The following is a 26499-nucleotide window of genomic DNA, read 5'->3' on the forward strand; positions in this document are numbered from 1 at the left end:
AACGCGCCGGAGACAGTCCTTTCTTTCTCACATTTCCTGGGACAGTCTCATCTCCGAACCTCTTAGGAGAAGCTGTTCCCGCTCTGTCTCCAGTCAGACAGACATCCCCTCCAGGAAGATAGAGGTCACTGAGGAGACGGCATGGACCTCGCTCTAGATCTAGAACTAGATCTAAAAGATCATCTACTGCAAGATCTGCCTCTTCTCAGTCAAGGTGATCAGGTAGAAGATAGGTAGGTCTCAAGCTCACCATAAGAGATATTTTCCTTCAACTACCTCACAATCTTCTATATGCGATTACGCTCCAACTCTAACACTCCTCCAGCTGGAGTATCTCCAGTAGAAAATCTCTCCACCTTTAATGATTTATTAGTGGGAGGGGTTACAAAATTGAACTTCGCGATTCCCACCACGACTACTTCAGCATCAGTCATCTTTGAGACTTTTCCCCAAAGAACATCTCCTAGACCTCGACTGCCTTTTGTCCCAGGTTTTTTAGAGCCAGTAATGCAGTTATCCTTGACGCCTACATCGATTTGGTCTGTGTCTTCCAGACTTCCAAAGAAGTACCTACCACCCAAACAGGTCCCCCTTTTTGAAGCAAGATCCTACACCGGATTCAGTGATTGTAGCTGCAGCTCAAAAACCATGTACACTTCCTCCTGCTTCTACCGCCTCACCAGACGAAGAGAGCAAAAGGATGGACTCGTTGGGAAGGAAAATGTGCGGGACATCGGCAACACTAATAAAGGCGTCAAGTGCGACAGCTCTCTTGAAAGATGCGACAGTTCCCTGTGGGACACTTCACAAAAATACACTGACAAACTCCCCAAAGAAGACAGACAAGAGCCATTTGCAAGTTGAAGATGGAATGATGCTCAGCTCTATTGAAAGCTCCAGCTTGGCCCCAACAACGTTAGTATGTAAAACTGTGGAACATGTCGGCATAAACTCTGGTCCAGTTAATCTCAGACCCTGCCTGCTGTCAAGAAATGACGCTAGAATCATGAACCGCAAAGGTTCAAATTGACAACATGGCCGATCAAGACATAGAATTCAGACATCAGGCGATCCCAAAGGATTGTAGGCAGGTTCTAGACCCTGTAAGAGCATCTTCTGAAGTCCACACCTATAAATCCAAGAGGAAATGTTCTGTCTTGTGATCCAATCGACAATCGTTCGACCCACTCACAATGTTGTGCTATGAATTCTTGATGTAGCTTCGAAGCCTACTTCGATTAAAGCGCATCCCGCTGTAATTTACAAATTTATAAGGAAATCAAACGGCTTGTTCTTATTTTTCTGGTGAATACTGAAGGAGTTATGTAGGGACTTTTTAGGATCTTTCCTCCATTGCCGAAACTGGCACTGGAGTGGAAATTGAAAACAGTTTTAAGAGCCTTAATGCGTCCACCCGTTGAATAAAGCAAATACCCAACATGTCTCTTGGCAAGCACCTTTCCTGTTGGCCATCACTTCCGCCCGGAGAGTAAGTGGGCCCAAAGCACTTTTTTTTGCATTACGCACAGGAAAAATTAACGCCGAAGGTACCTTCAACATTCGATTTTAGACACAAATAGAACTTTATGCATTTTGTTCAGAGCCAAAAACTGCAGCTGAAAGGCCTTTAGATTCCTTAAATGACTGTTTTTCAACAGTAGAGTACCAAGAGTTCCCAGCCTGAGAACGGTGAAGTGTTGAAGTGTGAATCTACGAGAGATACTAGGACTGGAGCGTTATAGTTAGAGGTGACTCACTTGTATCTAGTCTTGAGGATGAGTGAACTCCTAGCTCATCCAGAGGGTGGGCAGGCTCCTAACCTATCCTAAGTTTGATCAAGCTCTTTGTTTATCCAGAGGGTCTGTTGTCTCTGTCCAGGGCTGTGCTGTTCTCTTTCCTCTGCCCTACAGCCTGTGCCCACTGCCCCTTGATGTTCTTTCCCTGACCCTCTATTGTGTGCCCTCTACCCAGGGGCATCGTCCGCTTACCCTAAAGCATAAGGCATAAACTGACATCCTCTTTCCAGCTGTGAGTGTTTCTGTCCTGGGGCATGGGTGCCCTCTACCCTAGAGTATATTCAGCCTCACACTGCTGTTGTTGCCCTAAGATCAGAGGGTTTCCCAATGGGCTCCACTTGGTGCCCTCTGCCCTGGGGCATGGGATGCTTTGCCTGTCTCTGTGCCACTTTCCTGTGGAATGGGGCTCTTTCCCTGTCTGTGTATTTGCGTCTGTCTGTCCGGGGGTGTAATGTGCTCTCGTCTCTTCTCTCTAGCGCCTGGTGGCCATGAACATGCCACTGAACTCGGACGGCACCGTCACCTACAATGCCACGCTGTTTGCGTTGGTGCGGACCTCACTCCGGATCAAGACAGACGGTAAGACATGGCCAGTGCCCAGGAAGGGGGCTGAAGGATTGGGGAACATGGAGGGCAAGTGGTGAGGTCTGTGAATCAAAGGCACCTTGGGGAAGTGGCCCAATGACTGGGGGTACCTGAGGGCTGGAGGTTCTGTGCCCCACAGTCACCATCAAAGGGGAATAAAACCTTGGAGCTGGACATGTCAGACCCCCCAGTAAACTGCTGGGACGGCCGAAGCACGGGCCACAAATGTCCGCAGAAGCCGCTCTAAAATGGTGCACATATCTGACATTTCTGTAGTGGACAAATGTATATCAGCCTCCGGTGGAGTAATAGAGGGATACACTTATTAGAAGAAGAGGGTCTTTGGCACCCTCTGAAGATGTACTACTCTGCAGAAGGCCCTCTGTGCCTTTCAAAGAGGCTGCAAGCTGATTCCAGAGGGAAAGACCTTCTGTACCAATTCATTACTCCCAAAATATGGATTTCTTTGCAGGACGTGATGAGGGAACTGGCTAGGCTGGATCAAGGACCCTGAAGGAGAGCAGGCGCTTCTTTGACCATAGATCTGTAAGCAGAGCGGAGTGTCTTCGGTTAGCTTTGAGCAGTGGCCGGAAGGCTGAAGGTCTCTGTCGGCAGGCTGTTGTGTGCCCGTCGTTCCAAGGTGAAGATTGGCTTCATCCTCTGGTTTTAGACACTGGAGGATTTTGCTTCTGCCAGTTGGGAAACTGGCACACTCAAAGTGGTCCACTGTGCGTCAGGTCCAGGATGTGTGCACTGTTAAATACCGCTGCCGTCCCTGAACACCGACACAGGTGGTCAATGCAGAATTACCACCTATGACAGGAAACTGGGGAAGCAGAGCAGGGGAGTGAGAGAGAGAGTGAAACACTGGACTGGATTTCACTCTTGGACAAGGGAATCGTCGCAGTTAGGGCATGGCAGAACTCTACATCAATCCAACCCCCTCAGGACCAGTAGGTTTTGTTTGTGAATTCCTCACCTCAGCCCTGGGAAGCTGCGGCTCTAAGAAGCAAGGCTTACCCAAAGGAACACATGTAAAGCATTTAAACACCCCCAAAACAATCGAAGGAGAAATACACAAGAGACTCAGGAAATCTGGCAACACTTTATAAAAATAGACTGTATTTTCATGTAATTTTAGACACGCCGTCTTCAGTCCGTTCCAGCGTTGTATCACTTGCCACAGAGGTCTATGGAAATGGTCCTGATGCAAGGGTCCAGGATGCTGAAGAGGCTCAAGGATGTTGTGGATATCATCTGGTTGACAGAGTTTTCCTGTGGCTACTCCTCGGTCTTCATGAGGCGGTCCTGGCCACACGGATCAGCGTTGGTCGAGGGCCTCTCGAGCCTGGCAGATGCCCACTCGCCACTGAGCTCCTGGTCGCCCAGTATTGAGTTACAGCGGAATCTTTCCTTGGGCAATAACCTGCCTTCTGGGCGACCATGCTGCTCTCTGCCGACTCTACTGGGTTATGCGGACTGAGGGTCAACTTTGGTCTTCAGTTCTTGGTCGCTGGTGCGGTGCAGCCGCAAGGAGTGGCAATTAGAAGATCCTGGCCACCAACTAGCCCCAGCTGGCTTTTTCAGCTGTTGTGACCCTGTGCTGCAAACAGCAGGTCGGACAAATGACCCTTGGAGCTGGTTGCTTGGGCTGGGCTCAGGAGTGGTCCTGTCCATGAGCAGGACACAGCAGGCACAGACCCTTCTTTGCCAGTTACTGGGTTCAGTAGGTGCAGTGTACGCCGGTGCAGCCTTTCTTCACCCATCCTCGTGCCGCAGGCCATCCTTCTTCGGTCCTCTTCTGCAGTCCAGCCGGAGATCTGGGTGCCAGGGGTGCCCTTTTTATACCCAGGAAATGCCCTCATGGTGGATGCGGCCAGTCGTCAATTTGCAACCAGGTTCCCTCCCTCCTGATGACCACTTCCTGTGAAGTGTGGCCTCTGGCTATTCTGGAATTCTCCATTCTGCCCACTCTCAAGATGGCAGAACCCCTCTTTTGTTGTGTAGAGTTCCTTAGCCCAGAACAGCGGTGTGGCTACCAAGGGGCTACACACCCCTAAAAAACTGGTCTGACAACTGGTTTCTCCCTCTACTTCCTGAGAGCCAGCCTACCTAGCTCAGCACTGTTTCACTGTCTCTCCGACAGGGACAGAGAAACTATCCAAAAGGCACCAACCTGTTTGGGGGATAAGGTCTGTCATCTTCCAAGGGACTGGAAAGAGGCAGCCTATGGAAAGGTACTTTAAGAAAAAGTTGCCTACTTTTGGAGCTGTGGAAAGAGTCAGAAAGTTAAGGCGTTTACCACCCAATTCTGAATCTGAATACTCCATGATATATTCTCAGTTGGTGCTCATCTTGCTTCTGGATTCTCCTACGCCTCCACCTCCTCCAGCACCTCTTCCACAGCCAGAGACACCCATGGATGCATCTCTGCCGACAAAGCCTCTTGCTTCTCATCGAAGATCAAGATCTCCTCATTCCAGATCTCATCATAGGTCAAGAGCACGAGCGCATTCGAGACATTGCCATCTGTCTCGACACTGCTCTTGATGAAGATCTTCTCGTCACACGCCACACTACCATCATGCGTCCAAATCGAAGTCTAGAACATGATCAAGGCGCAGATCTCCTTATTCTACTTCCTCTTCCAGTGCTGGAAGATATTCACCACCTCTTACCGATTCTCCCCGGCCAAGGGTGTCTCCAGTGGATGACATTAGCAGCTTTCAAGAGGTGCTTGTGCGAGGGGCATTGAAATTGAACATTCCCTTGCCTGCCCCAACAGCATCAACGTCAGTAATCTTTGAGACGCTTCACCAACGAGGAGCGTCCAGACCCCTGCTACCACTAGTTCCTGGTTTATTGGACCCAGCCACAGAGCTGTTCCTTACATGGGATGCAGCCGAATCACTCCATCGAGGCTTCAGAAAAAATATAGACCTCTGGAGCAGGATCCGGTGCTTGATTCAGTGGTCACCCTAGCTTAAACAAAATAAGTGCACACTACTACTTCTTTGTTTACACTCAGTTCCTCCAGACAAAGAGAGTAAGAAGCTTGATTCAGTGGGACGCAAGGTGTGTGGTACAGCTGCCGCTACCGTGAAAGCAGCGTGTGCTTCTGCTCTGCTGGGCTGATACGACAGAGCCTTATGGGACTCTTTGTAGTGGTTTACAGAAGACCTCCCGAGAGATCGAAGAGAGAATTTCCTCAAAGTGGTTAATGAGGGCTTTATGGTCTCCAACCAAGTGACTGGTGTGGCTGCTGCTTCTTCTCTACTGGCAGCCGTCAGATACAGTCACGGGTTGGCCCTTAGACGGCATTCATGGCTTTGCCTCGCAGCCCTCAAACAAGAATCTCAGCATCGGATTTGTCATCTTCCCTTCTCTTGCAGCGCCTTATTTGAAAGTCACACCGATGACGAAATGGCTCGATGAAGACTTTGAAGGCAGTGGATCTAGAAAAACACAAAAAACTATTTAGACACACTCACAAACCTTACGAAAGACATTTCTACACACAGAGGGTTCAACCCCTCAATGGTTACAAGGTCACCACCACCACCAGCAGCAAAGACCTCTCCAACAGCACCAACAACGTTAGCCCAAGGGAAGATCAGGCCATCAACCTGCCAAAGCAGGAAAGCCTCCCACAGGCTCCTAAGAATGAATCACTGCTCCCCCTCTTCCGTTACCCACTCTGGCAGGGGGAGTATCTCTCATTCCCTGGCAGAGTGGCAATCCATCACAAAAAACGCCTGGGTTCCCAATATTGTGCAGAATGGGTATCGTCTCAGCTTCACCAGCCCTCAGCTCAGGTCAGAAGTGAAGATCCTGTTGCAGAAGCGAGCGGTGGAGATTGTTCCTCCCAACCAATGAGGTTGAGGGATTTATTCACATTTTTTTTGGCGAAAAAAAAGATCCCAAACACAAACTCAGACCCATTCTAGATCTGAAACTCACCAACGAATGGTTATGGAGGGAAAAGTTCAGAATGCTAAAATCCATCAGGGAGTCTGGCTCGGCTCAATGGATCTGGGGGATTTGTACTTTCGTGTCCCGATGGCCAGAAAGCACCACAAATTCCTGCGATTTGTAGTAGGTCACGATCACTACCGGTACAAGGGACTGCCTTTTGGCCTCAAGTCTGCCCCAGAGCCTTTTCGAAGTGCATGGCAGTGATTGCCGTACATCTCAGGGAACTCTGGGTATTCGTCTATCCATACCTAGACGACTGGCTTATCAAGGCGTCAATGCGACAAGAAGCACCACTCTGACCCGGTAGCACAGTGCTGGGAATGGCAGCAAATGGGTGAATTGGCATCAGATGGGCTGTTTCCAACTCAATGCCAACCACGTTCAGGGTTTCAGCATTTTCGAGCTTTGTGACAATTTTGTCAATTTCCTGGCAGCCTTGGTTCAGGCCCACCTCGTTGTCTCAGCTTAGGCCGGTAAAAAAAGGACATCGGTCAACTGATGCATGGTAGTGTGTGCCTGCACCATTGGTCCATCGATTGTGAGCAAGTCCATAGCAAGGTAACGGAGACCCCGGTGTGACACAGACCGTGTAGACCTCAGTGTAGTGAAGATCGCAGGCCCCGGTGTGACGAAGGCCTCTAAGACCCTGGCGTGACAAGGTCCTCTGAGACCCTGGCGTGACCAAGACCGCTGTGACCCCAGTATGACACAGAATGCTGAGACCTCTGTGCAACAAAGGCCGCTAAGACTCTGGTGCGACAGAGACTGCTGAGACCCCTGTGTGATGATGACCTCTGAGACCCCTGTGCGGCGAACACCGCTGAGACCCTGGTGTGATGAAGAGTCCTGAGATCCTGGTGTGACGCAAACCAGTGAGATCTCCTCATACTTCCCGTACCCAGATGCTGTTTTTGCTAAAGTGCCCTGAGAAGGCCTCTGAGCCCTGCAAAATGTCAGGCCCTTTGCTCTATGTCTTTTTCATTATGTTACCAGTCCTACATTTCCTAAGTTTTAATAAATGCCATGTTATTTTAAAAGGTAAAGCTGCAACTGCTTGAGGTGCAGTGGTCGATTGGTGTCCAGCGCACGGCTGATCACAGCTGAAGTGCATTGGAAGGGCTGTGTAGTGCCGCTGCCCTACAATAGCAGTAGGCACTGAGTGCCAGGTCTGTAGTATCAAGGCACCGGTACAGCAATATAGGGCTACATTCTGAAATAGCAGACACTGCAGCATGTTACTGTCTGGTTCTTGAGATTGACTCTTCCAGGCCCTGGTGCGGCTTCAACATGGGGGCAGCTCTGTCCGGAGGGCTGTTCGCTTCCATCCTGACTGATGTCCCTTCTCTCTGCCCGACAGGAAACCTGGAGGCTGCAAATGAGGAACTGCGAGCCGTGATCAAGAAGATCTGGAAGCGAACCAAGCAGAAGATCTTGGATGAGGTGATCCCCCCGCCCGAAGGTATGTCCCTGAACTCTTACCCCCTATATCTTTGAGGTGACCCCCCCGCCCGAAGGTATGTCCCTGAATCTCTGCTCCCTATATCTTGGATGAGATGATCCTTCACCTGAAGGTATGCCCCTGAACCCTTACCCCATATATCTATCAGGAGATCCCCCACCCAAAGGTGTGTCCATGAGCCTTACCCCCAATATCTTTGAGGTGACCCCCCCGCCCGAAGGTATGTCCCTGAATCTCTGCTCCCTATATCTTGGATGAGATGATCCTTCACCTGAAGGTATGCCCCTGAACCCTTACCCCATATATCTATCAGGAGATCCCCCACCCAAAGGTGTGTCCATGAGCCTTACCCCCAATATCTTTGAGGTGACCCCCCCGCCCGAAGGTATGTCCCTGAACCCTTACCCCCTATATCTTTGAGGTGACCCCCCGCCCGAAAGTATGTCCCTGAACCCTTACCCCCTATATCTTTGAGGTGACCCCCCCGCCCGAAGGTATGTCCCTGAATCTCTGCTCCCTATATCTTGGATGAGATGGCCCTTCACCCGAATATATGCCCCTGAACCTTTACCCCATATATCTTTGAGGTCACCCCCCCGCCCGAAGGTATGTCCCTCAACCCTTACCCCATATATCTATCAGGAGATCCCCCACCCAAAGGTGTGTCCCTGAACCCTTACCCCCAAGATCTTTGAGGTGACCCCCGCCCGAAGGTATGCCCCCTGAACGCTTACCTCATATATCTATCAGGAGATCCCCCACCTGACGGTATGCCCCTGAACCCTATAATGTAAAGAAAGAGGCCCCCTGATAGAGAGGTAGCGTTCCTTAAGGCAGGTCTAGAGTATTTCAATGTAAATACTTACGGCAACAATCAAACTACAGTCGATATAATGAAAATAACAGATCAATGCAAGAAAGAACCAACATAGCTATTTTTCTTAGAGAAGTACAAAAATGATTTTATTGATAATCATTTGACAAAAATCAAATGAAACAACTCAATCATACTAATCCATTCATGTCTACATTCATACAAGGTCATACAATCTCAGCTCTATTAAATACAAGTGCCATGGGGTTTCCCTGGGCTGTGTTATCCCACCCCATGGGATGTGCATGCATTGTTTAATTCTGGTTTTCTGCTGCATCCACTGGGGTTATCCTATGTTGTTTTGCTGGTTCCTGGGGTTCCCCTGGGCTGTGTTTCTTCTTCCCTCTGTATCTCCCCAGGATCTGTTGCTCTACCCGCTGACAGGTGATGCCCCTGTGTGTGTTGTGATGATTCTCAGTGTGCACTGCTCACACTTCTCTCCCCTATCATATCATTTATGCTCACAGAAGAGGAGGTGACTGTAGGGAAGTTCTACGCCACTTTCCTGATCCAGGATTACTTCCGGAAGTTCCGTCGGCGGAAGGAGAAGGGGCTTCTGGGATCAGAAATGCTGCCTAGCAACTCCACCACTCTGCAGGTGAGAAGCGTACGCAGACACCTGTGGCTATCTCAGTCCTTCTTGTTATCGCTCATCTTCTCTGGTTTGTATCCATCTCTCTCGTTGACCTCCTCTGTCGTTGGCCTCCTCTTTCATTGGCCTCCTCTCTCTCGTTGGGCTTCTCTCTCTCTCGTTGGCCTCCTTTCTCTCATTAGCCGCCTCTGTTGTTGGCCTCCTCTCTCATTGGCCTCCTCTCTCTCGTTGGCCTTCTCTCTCTCTCTCATTAGCCTTCTCTCTCTCTTGTTGGCCTCCTCTCTCTCTTGTTGGCCTCCTCTCTCTCTTGTTGGCCTCCTCTCTCTCTTGTTGGCCTCGTCTCTCTCTCGTTAGCCTCCTCTCTCGTTAGCCTTGTCTTTCTCATTGGCCTTCTCTCTCTCTCTCGTTGGCCTCCTCTCTCTCATTAGCCTCCTCTCTCTCGTTGGCCTTTTCTCCCTCTCGTTGGCCTCCTTTCTCTCTCGTTGGCCTCCTCTCTCTCGTTGGCCTTTTCTCCCTCTCATTGGCCTCCTTTCTCTCTTGTTGGCCTCCTCTCTCTCTCTTTGGCTTTCTCTCCCTCTTGTTGGCCTCCTCTCTCTCTCATTGACCTCCTCTCTCTCTCGTTAGCCTTGTCTTTCTCATTGGCCTTCTTTCTCTCTCATTAGCCTCCTCTCTCTCTCGTTGGCCTCCTCTCTCTCTCGTTGGCCTTCTCTCTCTCTCGTTGGCCTCCTCTCTCTCTCGTTTGCCTTGTCTTTCTCATTGGCCTTCTTTCTCTCTCATTAGCCTCCTCTCTCTCTGGTTGGCCTCCTCTCTCTCTCGTTGGCCTTCTCTCTCTCTGGTTGGCCTCATCTCTCTCTGGTTGGCCTCCTCTCTCTCTGGTTGGCCTCCTCTCTCTCTCTTGTTGGCCTGCTCTCTCTTGCGCTCTCTCTCCTTCGTGCATACCTCCTCCACCTCTCTTCTCTCCTTCTCACTAGCCGGACCTTTCTTTGTTTCTTCCCTCTTCCTTCTGTGCTGCAGGCCGGTTTGAAGACCCTCCAGGACCTGGGTCCTGAGATCCGCCGGGCCTTGTCCTGTGACATGGAGGACGATCTCATTGGACAAGTTCTGGAGCGACGCGCCTCATGCAAGGTTGGAGATATGGTTCATGGAGCCCCTTCCTTCTGTGCTGTGTCCCTGTCAGTCTGCCCCACAGGTCCTGTCTGTGAGACTCATGGTCTGTGTGCTGGGGCTGTTTTACTCACAGGTGTGTGTGTGTGGAGGGGGGGTCATAGTGCCCATGTGATAGCTCCAATGTGAAGGGAGCTCTGAGGCACTTCTCGAAGTATGACTGGTCTGCGGCTGTTCGAGCAGCACTGTGCCCACGCACAACGGGTGAAGTTGTTCCTTACGCAGGTCTGTTGTGGGGAGGACTCTGAGCTCTTTCTCCTCGGTGGCTAATATTTCTGCTGAGTGTACCTTTACTGTGATAGGTACTTTGTACAAGGGGCCTTGAGTCTGTCTACACTGGCCTGACACAAGTTTCCACAGAACCACTGTGCCAGCATGTTGTGTGCCTCTTTAAAGGTGTAGCAATGCTTGATGGTTTTTTACTATGCTCTTGTATCTGATGTAACTTTTAACGCAACAATCCTAAATGTAAAGTGCTCTGATATCCTCTTGGGTCAAGTTTGCGCTATATAAAACTTTATAAATAAATAATGAATAAATAAACAAGACTCACGCCCGTCTAGGTGGTGTGTGTGTGGCAGGGTGGGGTGGACTCTAGTCTAGCCGTTCCCTGGCTTCAAGCGCTCATGAGCAATATGGGCGCACAAACAACCAAGAAGAGCCCCACGGTGCTGGAAGTGGCTATCTTTCCATTATTCTTTATAGTTTAGGAAAACAGAAAGTTTCCTCATAAAATAACCCTCACCCACCAAGATATCCCTAGGTGGCTTGCTTCATCATCGGGTTATTCCCGCCCCGCTGCGGGCGTGGCGTTCTCTGACCGACAAAGACGTGGGAGCACTTTGTGAGATGGATACTGTAAAGTAAATGATGGTATAAGAGAGGGAGGGCCTACTCTACCGTTAAAAAATACCTGGCTAAGTAGGAACTACATATTTATTCACTCCTCTTGCTGGTATTGTCAAAAAAGGGGAAAGGAGAGGCACACGTCTGTGAGTGGGTATCTCACGGTCGACATGTTTCAAGCCGTCACCCCAAGGCTTTTCTTCAGGACCATAACAATGATCCCTAGTACTCCTATTATTAGTGACACCACATAAGTCTTCTTAATGAATATTAAGGGAAACAGACATATAATACAATACCCAATCGGTATTTGTTCTTTTTAGATCATCTGGAAAGATAGGACGTAAAAGTTATTATATTCACTTCAATGAAGGCAAATACAGGCAACTAGAAAACACATCACCACATTGGGAAAAACACGTGATATATTTTTCATTTTCAGCTATTGTGCTAGGTCAATCCTAGCTTTTACAATACAAACAAGACAATGCAAAACACGTAACATAAATCACACACTCTGTCGCTTAATGTGTATGCCACGGTGGATAACAGACCTCATGCTGTGGCACCGATACACCAAAAGTGTACTCCTGTATCCATTACCGTAGATCTGAACATTATCGCTATGTTAGGTACTTGTGGCCAGAGTAACATCATTTTACGTCATAGTAGAATGTGTTCGGCAATGAGCAGCTTTGAGAATGTGAGTACGGCATAGCCTAACACAAGCATTTTTCCTCATTTTCTCAAAACTTGGTTGTCTCTTTACGAGTATTGATCCTAAGTCTTGCCTCACTTTTTTCAGAGTGTGACTACAAGCGTCCCTTCCCCCGTTGAGCCAGATTTCAGCTAAAAAGATGTATGTTTTAGAATTCTATACACTTTCCTGAAAATTGATCGCATACTCATTTTAATACGACATAGAATGACATATGAATCAATGCCCCTGAACGCATTCCAATTCCCAGATAGGGGGGAGGTCCAGACGAGTGGGTCCAGACGAGTGAGTCCAGACGAGTGAGTCCAGACGAGTGAGTCCAGACGTGTGGGTCCCGACGAGTGAATCCAGACGTGTGGGTCCAGACGAGTGAGTCCAGACGAGTAAGTCCAGACGAGTGAGTCCAGACGAGTGAGTCCAGACGTGTGGGTCCCGACGAGTGAATCCAGACGTGTGGGTCCAGACGAGTGAGTCCAGACGTGTGGGTCCAGACGAGTGAGTCCAGACGAGTGAGTCCAGACGTGTGGGTCCCGACGAGTGAATCCAGACGTGTGGGTCCAGACGAGTGAGTCCAGACGTCTGGGTCCAGACGTGTGGGTCCAGACGAGGGAGTCCAGATGTGTGGGTCCAGACGTGTGGGTCCAGACGAGTGAATCCAGACGTGTGGGTCCAGACGAGTGAGTCCAGACGAGTGAGTCCAGACGTGTGGGTCCCGACGAGTGAATCCAGACATGTGGGTCCAGACGAGTGAGTCCAGACGTGTGGGTCCAGACGTGTGGGTCCAGACGAGTGGGTCCAGACAAGTGAGTTCAGACGTGTGGGTCCAGACGTGTGGGTCCAGACGAGTGAGTCAAGACGAGTGGGTCCAGACGAGTGAGTCCAGACGTGTGGGTCCAGACAAGTGAGTCCAGACGTGTGGGTCCAGACGTTTGGGTGCAGACGAGTGAGTCCAGATGTGTGGGTCCAGACGAGTGGGTCCAGACGAGTGAGTCCAGACGAGTGAATCCAGATGAGTGGGTCCAGATGAGTGAGTCCAGACGTTTGGGTCCAGACGTTTGGGTCCAGACGTGTGGGTCCAGACGAGTGAGTCAAGACGAGTGGGTCCAGACGAGTGAGTCCAGATGAGTGGGTCCAGATGAGTGAGTCCAGACGTTTGGGTCCAGACGTTTGGGTCCAGACGTGTGGGTCCAGACGAGTGAGTCAAGACGAGTGAGTCCAGACGTGTGGGTCCAGACGAGTGAGTCAAGACGAGTGAGTCCAGACGTGTGGGTCCAGACGTGTGGGTGCAGACGAGTGAGTCCAGACGTGTGGGTCCAGACGAGTGGGTCCAGACGAGTGAGTCCAGACGAGTGAGTCCAGACGTTTGGGTCCAGACCTGTGGGTCCAGACAAGTGAGTCCAGACGAGTGAGTCCAGACCTGTGGGTCCAGACGAGTGAGTCCAGACGAGTGGGTCCAGACGAGTGAGTCCAGACGAGTGGGTCCAGACGAGTGAGTCCAGACGTGTGGGTCCAGACGAGTGAGTCCAGACGAGTGGGTCCAGACAAGTGAGTCCAGACGAGTGAGTCCAGACGTGTGAGTCCAGACGTGTGGGTCCAGACGAGTGGGTCCAGACGAGTGAGTCCAGACGTGTGGGTCCAGACGAGTGAGTCCAGACGAGTGGGTCCAGACGAGTGAGTCTAAACGAGTGGGTCTGGTGGTCCTCCTGCAGCCGGCCCTCTGCAAGGAGTGTCTTATGTCTTATAATAGAGCCAAATGAGATCCTTCTTTCTGAAACTTATCTGCCCCCAACCCCTACTCCAAATGAGCTCAGAGACCCACAAGGGCAGAGGGACACCCACTCTGTCATGGTGAATGTCCCAGGACCTCCCTCTCCAAAGGAGGCCTGTAGAGCCTCCCCCGTCTCTGGTGTGAGTGTTTTGGGGCAGAGCCCCCTCCCTCTGTGGTGTGAGTGTTTTGGGGCAGAGCCCCCCCCCTGTGGTGTGAGTGTTTTGGGGCAGAGCCCCCCTCTGTGGTGTGAGTGTTTTGAGGCAGAACCCCCCCTGTGGTGTGAGTGTTTTGGGGCAGAGCCCCCCCCTCTGTGGTGTAAGTGTTTTGGGGCAGAGCCCCCCTGTGGTGTGAGTGTTTTGGGGCAGAACCCCCCCCTGTGGTGTGAGTGGTTTGGGGCAGAGCCCCCCTCCCTCCGTGGTGTGAGTGTTTTGGGGCAGAGCCCCCCCTCTGTGGTGTAAGTGTTTTGGGGCAGAGCCCCCCTCCCTCTGTGGTGTAAGTGTTTTGGGGCAGAGACCCCCCCCGTGGTGTGAGTGGTTTGGGCAGAGCCCCCCTGTGGTGTGAGTGTTTTGGGGGCAGAGCCCCCCTGTGGTGTGAGTGTTTTGGGGCAGAGCCCCCTGTGGTGTGAGTGTTTTGGGGCAGAGCCCCCTGTGGTGTGAGTGTTTTGGGGCAGGGCTGCTCTGTGCATTGATGTCCTGAGTAACCATACTTTGCCTCATTTTCTCCCAGAACACCGATAGCCTCTTTGCCCCAAGCGTCGCCCTCCTGGACCGGCGCGGCTCCCGGGCCTCCATGGTGGCGCAGTCCATCCTGGCCATGGGGGGCGTGGGAAGCATTACCCCTGAGGTGAAGTTGCCCCCACCCCCGCGACGCTCCTCCTTGGTGACTTCCTCCCGCCTGGCCAATGGCGCTGCTCCCTGCCAGGACACCGAAGCGGCTCCGCAGGAGGCTGGGGCCCCTGGCACCCATGGGAGCGAGAAGAAGGGCCACAGCCTGCACAGGTGGGTGCGGGCGGTGACAGGTGTGGGTGGGTGCTGGCAGTGACAGGCGTGGGTGGGTGCTGGCGGTGACCGGTGTGGGTGGGTGCTGAGGGTGGCAGGAGTGGGTGCTTGCTGGTGACAGGTCTGGGTGGGTGCTGAGGGTGACTGTTGTGGGTGGGTGGGTGCTGGCCACTGACAGGTGTGGGTGTTTGGGTGCTGGCGGTGACAGGTGTGGGTGGGTGCTGAGGGTGACAGGTGTGGGTGGGTGGGTGCTGGCGGTGACAGGTGTGGGTAGGTTCTGGCGGTGACAGGTGTGGGTGGGTGGGTGCTGAGAGTGACAGGTGTGGGTGGGTGGGTGCTGGCGGTGACAGGTGTGGGTGGGTGGGTGCTGGTGGTGAGGGTGGGTGGGTGCTGGCGGTGACAGGTGTGGGTGGGTGGGTGCTGGTGGTGACAGGTGTGGGTGAGTGGGTGGGTGCTGAGGGTGAGAGGTGTGTGTGGGTGGGTGCTGGCAGTGACAGGTGTGGGTGGGTGGGTGCTGGTGGTGACAGGTGTGGGTGGGTGGGTGCTGAGGGTGACAGGTGTGTGTGGGTGGGTGCTGGCAGTGACAGGTGTGGGTGGGTGCTGAGGGTGACAGGTGTGGGTGGGTGGGTGCTGGCGGTGACAGGTGTGGGTGGGTGGGTGCTGAGGGTGACAGGTGTGGGTGGGTTGGTGCTGGCCGCTGACAGGTGTGGGTGGGTGGGTGCTGGCGGTGACAGGTGTGGGTGGGTGGGTGCTGAGGGTGACAGGTGTGGCTGGGTGGGTGCTGGCGGTGACAGGTGTGAGCGGGTGGGTGCTGAGGGTGACAGGTGTGAGTGGGTGCTGGCGGTGACAGGTGTGGCTGGGTGGGTGCTGAGGGTGGCAGGTGTGGGTGGGTGGGTGCTGGCGGTGACAGGTGTGGGTGGGTGGGTGCTGAGGGTGACAGGTGTGGCTGGGTGGGTGCTGAGGGTGGCAGGTGTGTGTGGGTGGGTGCTGGGGTGACAGGTGTGGGTGGGTGCTGGCGGTGACAGGTGTGGCTGGGTGGGTGCTGAGGGTGGCAGGTGTGTGTGGGTGGGTGCTGGGGTGACAGGTGTGGGTGGGTGCTGGCGGTGACAGGTGTGGGTGGGTGCTGGCGGTGACAGGTGTGGGTGGGTAGGTGCTGCAGGAGGTATCGGTGCATTAGTTCATGCCCTCTGCTTCTCTTCAGGCGGAGCTCTGAGGTCACCTGCATACCCCCCACCGTGCAGGAGGAGCCCCTGGACACGGCTGAGGGGGACCAACCCCACGAGGAAGGCTACTGCAGCCGCGAGGAGGATGATGGCGAAAGTGTGGCGTCCAGGGAAAGAGAGAGGTGAGATCTGAAGTGAGAGGACAGCTGCTCCCTCCACCCCAGGCTCCTCCATCTCTCTGCCAGCTGTTCTCCTGTGTGCAGCTCTCCCTCCTGTGTGCAGCTCTCCCTCCTGTGTGCAGCCCTCCTGTGTGCAGCCCTCCTGTGTGTAGTTCTTCCTCCTGTGTGCAGTTCTTCCTCCTGTGTGCAGTTCTCCCTCCTGTGTGCAGTTCTTCCTCCTGTGTGCAGTTCTCCCTCCTGTGTGCAGTTCTCCCTCCTGTGTGCAGTTCTCCCTCCTGTGTGCAGTTCTTCCTCCTGTGTGCAGTACAGCCTAATAAATGTGCAGCTTTAGTTTGCTTGAATTCATACTTGTAAACTACAATTAGGAACTCTGTATTTGTGTGTATTTTCAGAGCTCATAAGATGTTTGATGAAAAATGGTTGAATTTACAAAATGTATTTAAAGCTGACATTTCAGTGATACATTTTGTGGCTGTGGGGAGCCTTATTACTAACAGTATGACCTTGGTGCCAGGGGCATTGCAGCTATGGCTGCGTATTATCCATGGAAAGGTGTTACTCATTGATAAATACTGCTGGCCCCTCCTGAGGCACTGGGGGGGGGGGGTCACTGTTGGCCCCTCCTGAGGCACTGGGGGGGGGGGTCACTGTTGGCCCCTCCTGAGGCACTGGGGGGGAGGGTCACTGTTGGCCCCTCCTGAGGCACTGGGGGGGGGGGGTCACTGTTGGCCCCTCCTGAGGCACTGGGGGGGGGAGGGTCACTGTTGGCCCCTCCTGAGGCACTGGGGGGGGGGGGTCACTGTTGGCCCCTCCTGAGGCACTGGGGGGATCCCTGCTGACCCCCTCCTGAGGCACTGGGGGGATCCCTGCTGACCCCCTCCTGAGGCACTGGGGGATCCCTGCTGACCCCTCCTGAGGCACTGGGGGGATCCCTGCTGACCCCCTCCTGAGGCACTGGGGGGATCCCTGCTGACCCCCTCCTGAGGCAATGGGGTGATCCTGCTGACCCCCTCCTGAGGCACTGGGGGGATCCTGCTGACCCCCTCCTGAGGCAATGGGGTGATCCTGCTGACCCCCTCCTGAGGCACTGGGGGGATCCTGCTGACCCCCTCCTGAGGCAATGGGGTGATCCTGCTGACCCCCTCCTGAGGCACTGGGGGGATCCCTGCTGACCCCCTCCTGAGGCACTGGGGGGATCCCTGCTGACCCCCTCCTGAGGCACTGGGGGGATCCCTGCTGACCCCCTCCTGAGGCACTGGGGGGATCCCTGCTGACCCCCTCCTGAGGCACTGGGGGATCCCTGCTGACCCCCTCCTGAGGCACTGGGGGGATTCTGCTGACCCCCTCCTGAGGCACTGGGGGGATCCCTGCTGGCCCCCTCCTGAGGCACTGGGGGGATCACTGCTGACCCCCTCCTGAGGCACTGGGGGATCCCTGCTGACCCCCTCCTGAGGCACTGGGGGGATCCCTGCTGGCCCCCTCCTGAGGCACTGGGGGGATCACTGCTGACCCCCTCCTGAGGCACTGGGGGATCCCTGCTGACCCCCTCCTGAGGCAATGGGGTGATCCTGCTGACCCCCTCCTGAGGCACTGGGGGGGGGGTCACTGCTGGCCCCTCCTGAGGCACTGGGGGGACCCCTGCTGACCCCCTCCTGAGGCACTGGGGGATCCCTGCTGGCCCCCTCCTGAGGCAATGGGGTGATCCTGCTGACCCCCTCCTGAGGCACTGGGGGATCCCTGCTGACCCCCTCCTGAGGCACTGGTGGGATCCCTGCTGACCCCCTCCTGAGGCACTGGTGGGATCCTGCTGGCCCCCTCCTGAGGCACTGGGGGGATCCCTGCTGACCCCCTCCCGAGGCACTGGGGGGACCCCTGCTGACCCCCTCCCGAGGCACTGGGGGGATCCCTGCTGACCCCCTCCCGAGGCACTGGGGGGATCCCTGCTGACCCCCTCCTGAGGCACTGGGGGGACCCTGCTGACCCCCTCCTGAGGCACTGGGGGGGATCCCTGCTGCCCCCTCCCGAGGCACTGGGGGGATCCCTGATGACCCCCTCCTGAGGCACTGGGGGGATCCCTGCTGACCCCCTCCTGAGGCACTGGGGGGATCCCTGCTGACCCCCTCCTGAGGCACTGGGGGGATTCTGCTGACCCCCTCCTGAGGCACTGGGGGGATCCCTGCTGGCCCCCTCCTGAGGCACTGGGGGGATCACTGCTGACCCCCTCCTGAGGCACTGGGGGATCCCTGCTGACCCCCTCCTGAGGCACTGGGGGGATCCCTGCTGGCCCCCTCCTGAGGCACTGGGGGGATCACTGCTGACCCCCTCCTGAGGCACTGGGGGATCCCTGCTGACCCCCTCCTGAGGCAATGGGGTGATCCTGCTGACCCCCTCCTGAGGCACTGGGGGGGGGGGGGTCACTGCTGGCCCCTCCTGAGGCACTGGGGGGACCCCTGCTGACCCCCTCCTGAGGCACTGGGGGATCCCTGCTGGCCCCCTCCTGAGGCAATGGGGTGATCCTGCAGACCCCCTCCTGAGGCACTGGGGGATCCCTGCTGACCCCCTCCTGAGGCACTGGTGGGATCCCTGCTGACCCCCTCCTGAGGCACTGGTGGGATCCTGCTGGCCCCCTCCTGAGGCACTGGGGGGATCCCTGCTGACCCCCTCCCGAGGCACTGGGGGGACCCCTGCTGACCCCCTCCCGAGGCACTGGGGGGATCCCTGCTGACCCCCTCCCGAGGCACTGGGGGATCCCTGCTGACCCCCTCCTGAGGCACTGGGGGACCCCTGCTGACCCCCTCCCGAGGCACTGGGGGGATCCCTGCTGACCCCCTCCTGAGGCACTGGGGGGACCCTGCTGACCCCCTCCTGAGGCACTGGGGGGATCCCTGCTGCCCCCTCCCGAGGCACTGGGGGGATCCCTGCTGGTACCCTCCTGAGGCACTGGGGGATCCCTGCTGGTACCCTCCTGAGGCACTGGGGGGATCCCTGCTGACCCCCTCCTGAGGCACTGGGGGGGGGGTCACTGCTGACCCCCTCCTGAGGCACTGGGGTGATCCTGCTGACCCCCTCCTGAGGCACTGGGGGGACCCCTGCTGACCCCCTCCTGAGGCACTGGGGGGATCCCTGCTGACCCCCTCCTGAGGCACTGGGGTGATCCTGCTGACCCCCTCCTGAGGCACTGGGGGGATCCCTGCTGGCCCCCTCCTGAGGCAATGGGGTGATCCTGCTGACCCCCTCCTGAGGCACTGGTGGGATCCCTGCTGACCCCCTCCTGAGGCACTGGGGGGATCCCTGCTGGCCCCCTCCTGAGGCACTGGGGGGATTCTGCTGACCCCCTCCTGAGGCACTGGGGGGATCCCTGCTGGCCCCCTCCTGAGGCACTGGGGGGATCACTGCTGACCCCCTCCTGAGGCACTGGGGGGATCCCTGCTGGCCCCCTCCTGAGGCACTGGGGGGATCCCTGCTGGCCCCCTCCTGAGGCAATGGGGTGATCCTGCTGACCCCCTCCTGAGGCACTGGGGGATCCCTGCTGGCCCCCTCCTGAGGCAATGGGGTGATCCTGCTGACCCCCTCCTGAGGCACTGGGGGATCCCTGCTGACCCCCTCCTGAGGCACTGGTGGGATCCCTGCTGACCCCCTCCTGAGGCACTGGTGGGATCCTGCTGGTACCCTCCTGAGGCACTGGGGGGACCCCTGCTGGCCCCCTCCTGAGGCACTGGAGGGATCCCTGCTGACCCCCTCCTGAGGCACTGGTGGGATCCCTGCTGACCCCCTCCTGAGGCACTGGGGGGACCCCTGCTGGCCCCCTCCTGAGGCACTGGGGGGGATCCCTGCTGACCCCCTCCTGAGGCACTGGTGGGATCCCTGCTGACCCCCTCCTGAGGCACTGGTGGGATCCTGCTGGTACCCTCCTGAGGCACTGGGGGGGACCCCTGCTGGCCCCCTCCTGAGGCACCGGGGGGATCCCTGCTGACCCCCTCCTGAGGCACTGGGGGACCCCTGCTGGCCCCCTCCTGAGGCACCAGGGGGATCCCTGCTGACCCCCTCCTGAGGCACTGGGGGGGGGGGGTCACTGCTGGCCCCTCCTGAGGCACTGGGGGATCCCTGCTGACCCCCTCCTGAGGCACTGGGGGGATCCCTGCTGGCCCCCTCCTGAGGCAATGGGGTGATCCTGCTGACCCCCTCCTGAGGCACTGGTGGGATCCTGCTGGTACCCTCCTGAGGCACTGGGGGGACCCCTGCTGACCCCCTCCTGAGGCACTGGTGGGATCCCTGCTGACCCCCTCCTGAGGCACTGGTGGGATCCTGCTGGTACCCTCCTGAGGCACTGGGGGGACCCCTGCTGGCCCCCTCCTGAGGCACTGGAGGGATCCCTGCTGACCCCCTCCTGAGGCACTGGTGGGATCCCTGCTGACCCCCTCCTGAGGCACTGGGGGGACCCCTGCTGGCCCCCTCCTGAGGCACTGGGGGGGATCCCTGCTGACCCCCTCCTGAGGCACTGGTGGGATCCCTGCTGACCCCCTCCTGAGGCACTGGTGGGATCCCTGCTGACCCCCTCCTGAGGCACTGGGGGGACCCCTGCTGGCCCCCTCCTGAGGCACCGGGGGGATCCCTGCTGACCCCCTCCTGAGGCACTGGGGGGGGGTCACTGCTGGCCCCTCCTGAGGCACTGGGGGATCCCTCCTGACCCCCTCCTGAGGCACTGGGGGGATCCCTGCTGGCCCCCTCCTGAGGCAATGGGGTGATCCTGCTGACCCCCTCCTGAGGCACTGGGGGATCCCTGCTGACCCCCTCCTGAGGCACTGGTGGGATCCCTGCTGACCCCCTCCTGAGGCACTGGTGGGATCCTGCTGGTACCCTCCTGAGGCACTGGGGGGACCCCTGCTGACCCCCTCCTGAGGCACTGGTGGGATCCCTGCTGACCCCCTCCTGAGGCACTGGTGGGATCCTGCTGGTACCCTCCTGAGGCACTGGGGGGACCCCTGCTGGCCCCCTCCTGAGGCACTGGAGGGATCCCTGCTGACCCCCTCCTGAGGCACTGGTGGGATCCCTGCTGACCCCCTCCTGAGGCACTGGGGGGACCCCTGCTGGCCCCCTCCTGAGGCACTGGAGGGATCCCTGCTGACCCCCTCCTGAGGCACTGGTGGGATCCCTGCTGACCCCCTCCTGAGGCACTGGTGGGATCCTGCTGGTACCCTCCTGAGGCACTGGGGGGACCCCTGCTGACCCCCTCCTGAGGCACTGGTGGGATCCCTGCTGACCCCCTCCTGAGGCACTGGTGGGATCCTGCTGGTACCCTCCTGAGGCACTGGGGGGACCCCTGCTGGCCCCCTCCTGAGGCACCGGGGGGATCCCTGCTGACCCCCTCCTGAGGCACTGGGGGGACCCCTGCTGGCCCCCTCCTGAGGCACCGGGGGGATCCCTGCTGACCCCCTCCTGAGGCACTGGGGGGGGGGTCACTGCTGGCCCCTCCTGAGGCACTGGGGGATCCCTGCTGACCCCCTCCTGAGGCACTGGGGGGGGTCACTGCTGGCCCCTCCTGAGGCACTGGGGGGATCCCTGCTGACCCCCTCCTGAGGCACTGGGGGGGGGTCACTGCTGGCCCCTCCTGAGGCACTGGGGGATCCCTGCTGACCCCCTCCTGAGGCACTGGGGGGGGGTCACTGCTGGCCCCTCCTGAGGCACTGGGGGGATCCCTGCTGACCCCCTCCTGAGGCACTGGGGGGGGGTCACTGCTGGCCCCTCCTGAGGCACTGGGGGATCCCTGCTGACCCCCTCCTGAGGCACTGGGGGGGGTCACTGCTGGCCCCTCCTGAGGCACTGGGGGGATCCCTGCTGACCCCCTCCTGAGGCACTGGGGGGGATCCCTGCTGACCCCCTCCTGAGGCACTGGTGGGATCCCTGCTGACCCCCTCCTGAGGCACTGGTGGGATCCTGCTGGTACCCTCCTGAGGCACTGGGGGGACCCCTGCTGACCCCCTCCTGAGGCACTGGTGGGATCCTGCTGGTACCCTCCTGAGGCACTGGGGGGACCCCTGCCTGCTCATCCCCTCCTGAGGCACTGGTGGGATCCTGCTGGTACCCTCCTGAGGCACTGGGGGGACCCCTGCTGGCCCCCTCCTGAGGCACCGGGGGGATCCCTGCTGATCCCCTCCTGAGGCACTGGGGGGACCCCTGCTGGCCCCCTCCTGAGGCACCGGGGGGATCCCTGCTGACCCCCTCCTGAGGCACTGGGGGGGGGGGTCACTGCTGGCCCCTCCTGAGGCACTGGGGGATCCCTGCTGACCCCCTCCTGAGGCACTGGGGGGGGGGGGTCACTGCTGGCCCCTCCTGAGGCACTGGGGGGATCCCTGCTGACCCCCTCCTGAGGCACTGGGAGGGGGGGTCACTGCTGGCCCCTCCTGAGGCACTTGGGGATCCCTGCTGACCCCCTCCTGAGGCACTGGGGGGGGGGGGGTCACTGCTGGCCCCTCCTGAGGCACTGGGGGGATCCCTGCTGACCCCCTCCTGAGGCACTGGGGGTGGGGGGTCACTGCTGGCCCCTCCTGAGGCACTGGGGGATCCCTGCTGACCCCCTCCTGAGGCACTGGGGGGGGGTCACTGCTGGCCCCTCCTGAGGCACTGGGGGGATCCCTGCTGACCCCCTCCTGAGGCACTGGGGGGGATCCCTGCTGACCCCCTCCTGAGGCACTGGTGGGATCCCTGCTGACCCCCTCCTGAGGCACTGGTGGGATCCTGCTGGTACCCTCCTGAGGCACTGGGGGGACCCCTGCTGACCCCCTCCTGAGGCACTGGTGGGATCCTGCTGGTACCCTCCTGAGGCACTGGGGGGACCCCTGCTGATCCCCTCCTGAGGCACTGGTGGGATCCTGCTGGTACCCTCCTGAGGCACTGGGGGGACCCCTGCTGGCCCCCTCCTGAGGCACCGGGGGGATCCCTGCTGACCCCCTCCTGAGGCACTGGGGGGACCCCTGCTGGCCCCCTCCTGAGGCACCGGGGGGATCCCTGCTGACCCCCTCCTGAGGCACTGGGGGGGGGGGTCACTGCTGGCCCCTCCTGAGGCACTGGGGGATCCCTGCTGACCCCCTCCTGAGGCACTGGGGGGGGGTCACTGCTGGCCCCTCCTGAGGCACTGGGGGGATCCCTGCTGACCCCCTCCAGAGGCACTGGGGGGGGGTCACTGCTGGCCCCTCCTGAGGCACTTGGGGATCCCTGCTGACCCCCTCCTGAGGCACTGGGGGGGGGGGTCACTGCTGGCCCCTCCTGAGGCACTGGGGGGATCCCTGCTGACCCCCTCCTGAGGCACTGGGGGGGGGGTCACTGCTGGCCCCTCCTGAGGCACTGGGGGATCCCTGCTGACCCCCTCCTGAGGCACTGGGGGGGGGGTCACTGCTGGCCCCTCCTGAGGCACTGGGGGGATCCCTGCTGACCCCCTCCTGAGGCACTGGGGGGGATCCCTGCTGACCCCCTCCTGAGGCACTGGGGGGGATCCCTGCTGACCCCCTCCTGAGGCACTGGGGGGATCCCTGCTGACCCCCTCCTGAGGCACTGGTGGGATCCCTGCTGACCCCCTCCTGAGGCACTGGTGGGATCCTGCTGGTACCCTCCTGAGGCACTGGGGGGACCCCTGCTGGCCCCCTCCTGAGGCACTGGGGGGATCCCTGCTGACCCCCTCCTGAGGCACTGGGGGGGGGGGGTCACTGCTGGCCCCTCCTGAGGCACTGGGGGATCCCTGCTGACCCCCTCCTGAGGCACTGAGGGGGGGGGGTCACTGCTGGCCCCTCCTGAGGCACTGGGGGGATCCCTGCTGACCCCCTCCTGAGGCACTGGGGGGGGGGTCACTGCTGGCCCCTCCTGAGGCACTGGGGGATCCCTGCTGACCCCCTCCTGAGGCACTGGGGGGGGGGTCACTGCTGGCCCCTCCTGAGGCACTGGGGGGATCCCTGCTGACCCCCTCCTGAGGCACTGGGGGGGGGGTCACTGCTGGCCCCTCCTGAGGCACTGGGGGGATCCCTGCTGACCCCCTCCTGAGGCACTGGGGGGGGGGTCACTGCTGGCCCCTCCTGAGGCACTGGGGGGATCCCTGCTGACCCCCTCCTGAGGCACTGGGGGGGGGGGGGGTCACTGCTGGCCCCTCCTGAGGCACTGGGGGGATCCCTGCTGACCCCCTCCTGAGGCACTGGGGGGGGGTCACTGCTGGCCCCTCCTGAGGCACTGGGGGGATCCCTGCTGACCCCCTCCTGAGGCACTGGGGGGGGGGTCACTGCTGGCCCCTCCTGAGGCACTGGGGGGATCCCTGCTGACCCCCTCCTGAGGCACTGGGGGGGGGGGTCACTGCTGGCCCCTCCTGAGGCACTGGGGGGACCCCTGCTGACCCCCTCCTGAGGCACTGGGGGGATCCCTGCTGACCCCCTCCTGAGGCACTGGGGTGATCCCTGCTGACCCCCTCCTGAGGCACTGGGGGATCCCTGCTGGCCCCTCCTGAGGCACTGGGGGGATCCCTGCTGGCCCCCTCCTGAGGCACTGGGGGGATCCCTGCTGACCCCCTCCTGAGGCACTGGGGGGGGGGTCACTGCTGGCCCCTCCTGAGGCACTGGGGGATCCCTGCTGGCCCCCTCCTGAGGCACTGGGGGGATCCCTGCTGACCCCCTCCTGAGGCACTGGGGTGATCCTGCTGACCCCCTCCTGAGGCACTGGGGGATCCCTGCTGGCCCCCTCCTGAGGCACTGGGGTGATCCTGCTGACCCCCTCCTGAGGCACTGGGGGATCCCTGCTGGCCCCCTCCTGAGGCACTGGGGGGATCCCTGCTGACCCCCTCCTGAGGCACTGGTGGGATCCTGCTGACCCCCTCCTGAGGCACTGGGGCGGTCACTGCTGGTACCCTCCTGAGGCACTGGGGGGATCCCTGCTGACCCCCTCCTGAGGCACTGGGGGGATCCCTGCTGACCCCCTCCTGAGGCACTGGGGGGATCACTGCTGACCCCCTCCTGAGGCACTGGGGGGATCCCTGCTGGCCCCCTCCTGAGGCACTGGGGCGGTCACTGCTGACCCCCTCCTGAGGCACTGGGGGGGATCCCTGCTGACCCCCTCCTGAGGCACTGGGGGGATCCCTGCTGGCCCCCTCCTGAGGCACTGGGGCGGTCACTGCTGGTCCCCTCCTGAGGCACTGGGGTGATCCTGCTGACCCCCTCCTGAGGCACTGGGGGGATCCCTGCTGACCCCCTCTTGAGGCACTGGTGGGATCCTGCTGACCCCCTCCTGAGGCACTGGGGTGATCCTGCTGACCCCCTCCTGAGGCACTGGGGGATCCCTGCTGACCCCCTCCTGAGGCACTGGTGGGATCCTGCTGACCCCCTCCTGAGGCACTGGGGGGATCCCTGCTGACCCCCTCCTGAGGCACTGGGGGGATCCCTGCTGACCCCCTCCTGAGGCACTGGGGGGATCCCTGCTGGCCGCTTCTATTCCTGCTACTTTCTGGTGCAGAGGTCTTCGTCTATTTAAGATCTGCACCCGCTCAACGTCTTCCTTTGTAAGGAAATATTCAAGATGGCCGCTCTGGCCCTGGCTCTGTCTGCCGCGACCCTGGGGACTGCATGGTACGGTTGGACCTGCAGGGCGCCTACTTCCAGACCCATCAGCCCTGCTTCAGTTCGTGGTGAGACAGGAGCATTGCAAGTTTGCTGTGATCCCTTCGGTCTCCCCCGTACCACTTTGGGTGTTAATGAAAGTGATGGCGGTAGTGAAGGAATTTAGAAGGGGGTTGACATCCAGCGAGGAGGTGGCAGGAGCATAGATGAGTTTGGGCTTTGAAGATACGTTTGAAGGATCTGGAGGTTTCTTGTTTTCTTTTGGGTTGTATCTGTAGGTTTCTTGATCTCTTTATAGTTGACTTTGGTGTTGGCTGGATGCTGAAGAAGGGGCCTCTTCTGGAACATCGGCCCCTCGTCTTCCTACATACACCTCAAAAGATTGTGCATACAGCCCCTTAATGGCCTCACACACCACAGTAAGAGGAAGAAGGTGCTATCTTGCCTTGAAACGCCCAGACGTTGCCTTATTGCAGGAGATGCATATTTCAGCCCTAGAATCCAGCAAATTGAGGAGGTACTGGGTGGGTCAAGTTGTTGGTAGTGGTTTACTGCCCACTGCACTTTCTGATACTTGGGACAACTTCGAAAAGATGTGGAGTTGCCATCTATTCTACAAATCTGTACCTGTCAATGTTCTGAAGGCATGGGCAGACCCGTTAGTCTGTTATGTTTTCGTGAAATTTGACAGTATGGATCAGATTCTGATTGTGTGGGCAGGGTACGCCCCCACCCATGATCGGGGGTCTTTTTTTCTCATCATTATCCAGATTGTTGACTGGGTTTGGTCACACC

General features: G+C 58.4%; 1 protein-coding gene across 1 annotated transcript in view; it reads left to right on the top strand.

The window, feature by feature from the left end:
- Window positions 1–26499, top strand: part of CACNA1F (calcium voltage-gated channel subunit alpha1 F) — a 323883-nt gene that overhangs the window by 260774 nt on the left and 36610 nt on the right. Inside the window, exons 37-42 of the mRNA XM_078664279.1 lie at window positions 2273–2375; window positions 7714–7815; window positions 9157–9287; window positions 10296–10406; window positions 14504–14775; window positions 15977–16120. Coding sequence (XP_078520405.1) covers window positions 2273–2375; window positions 7714–7815; window positions 9157–9287; window positions 10296–10406; window positions 14504–14775; window positions 15977–16120 — 863 coding nt within the window. The remainder of the gene's footprint in view (window positions 1–2272; window positions 2376–7713; window positions 7816–9156; window positions 9288–10295; window positions 10407–14503; window positions 14776–15976; window positions 16121–26499) is intronic.

This window comes from Lissotriton helveticus, chromosome 10, assembly GCF_964261635.1.
Source record: "Lissotriton helveticus chromosome 10, aLisHel1.1, whole genome shotgun sequence".
In the NCBI taxonomy this organism is placed as follows: Eukaryota; Metazoa; Chordata; class Amphibia; order Caudata; family Salamandridae; genus Lissotriton; species Lissotriton helveticus.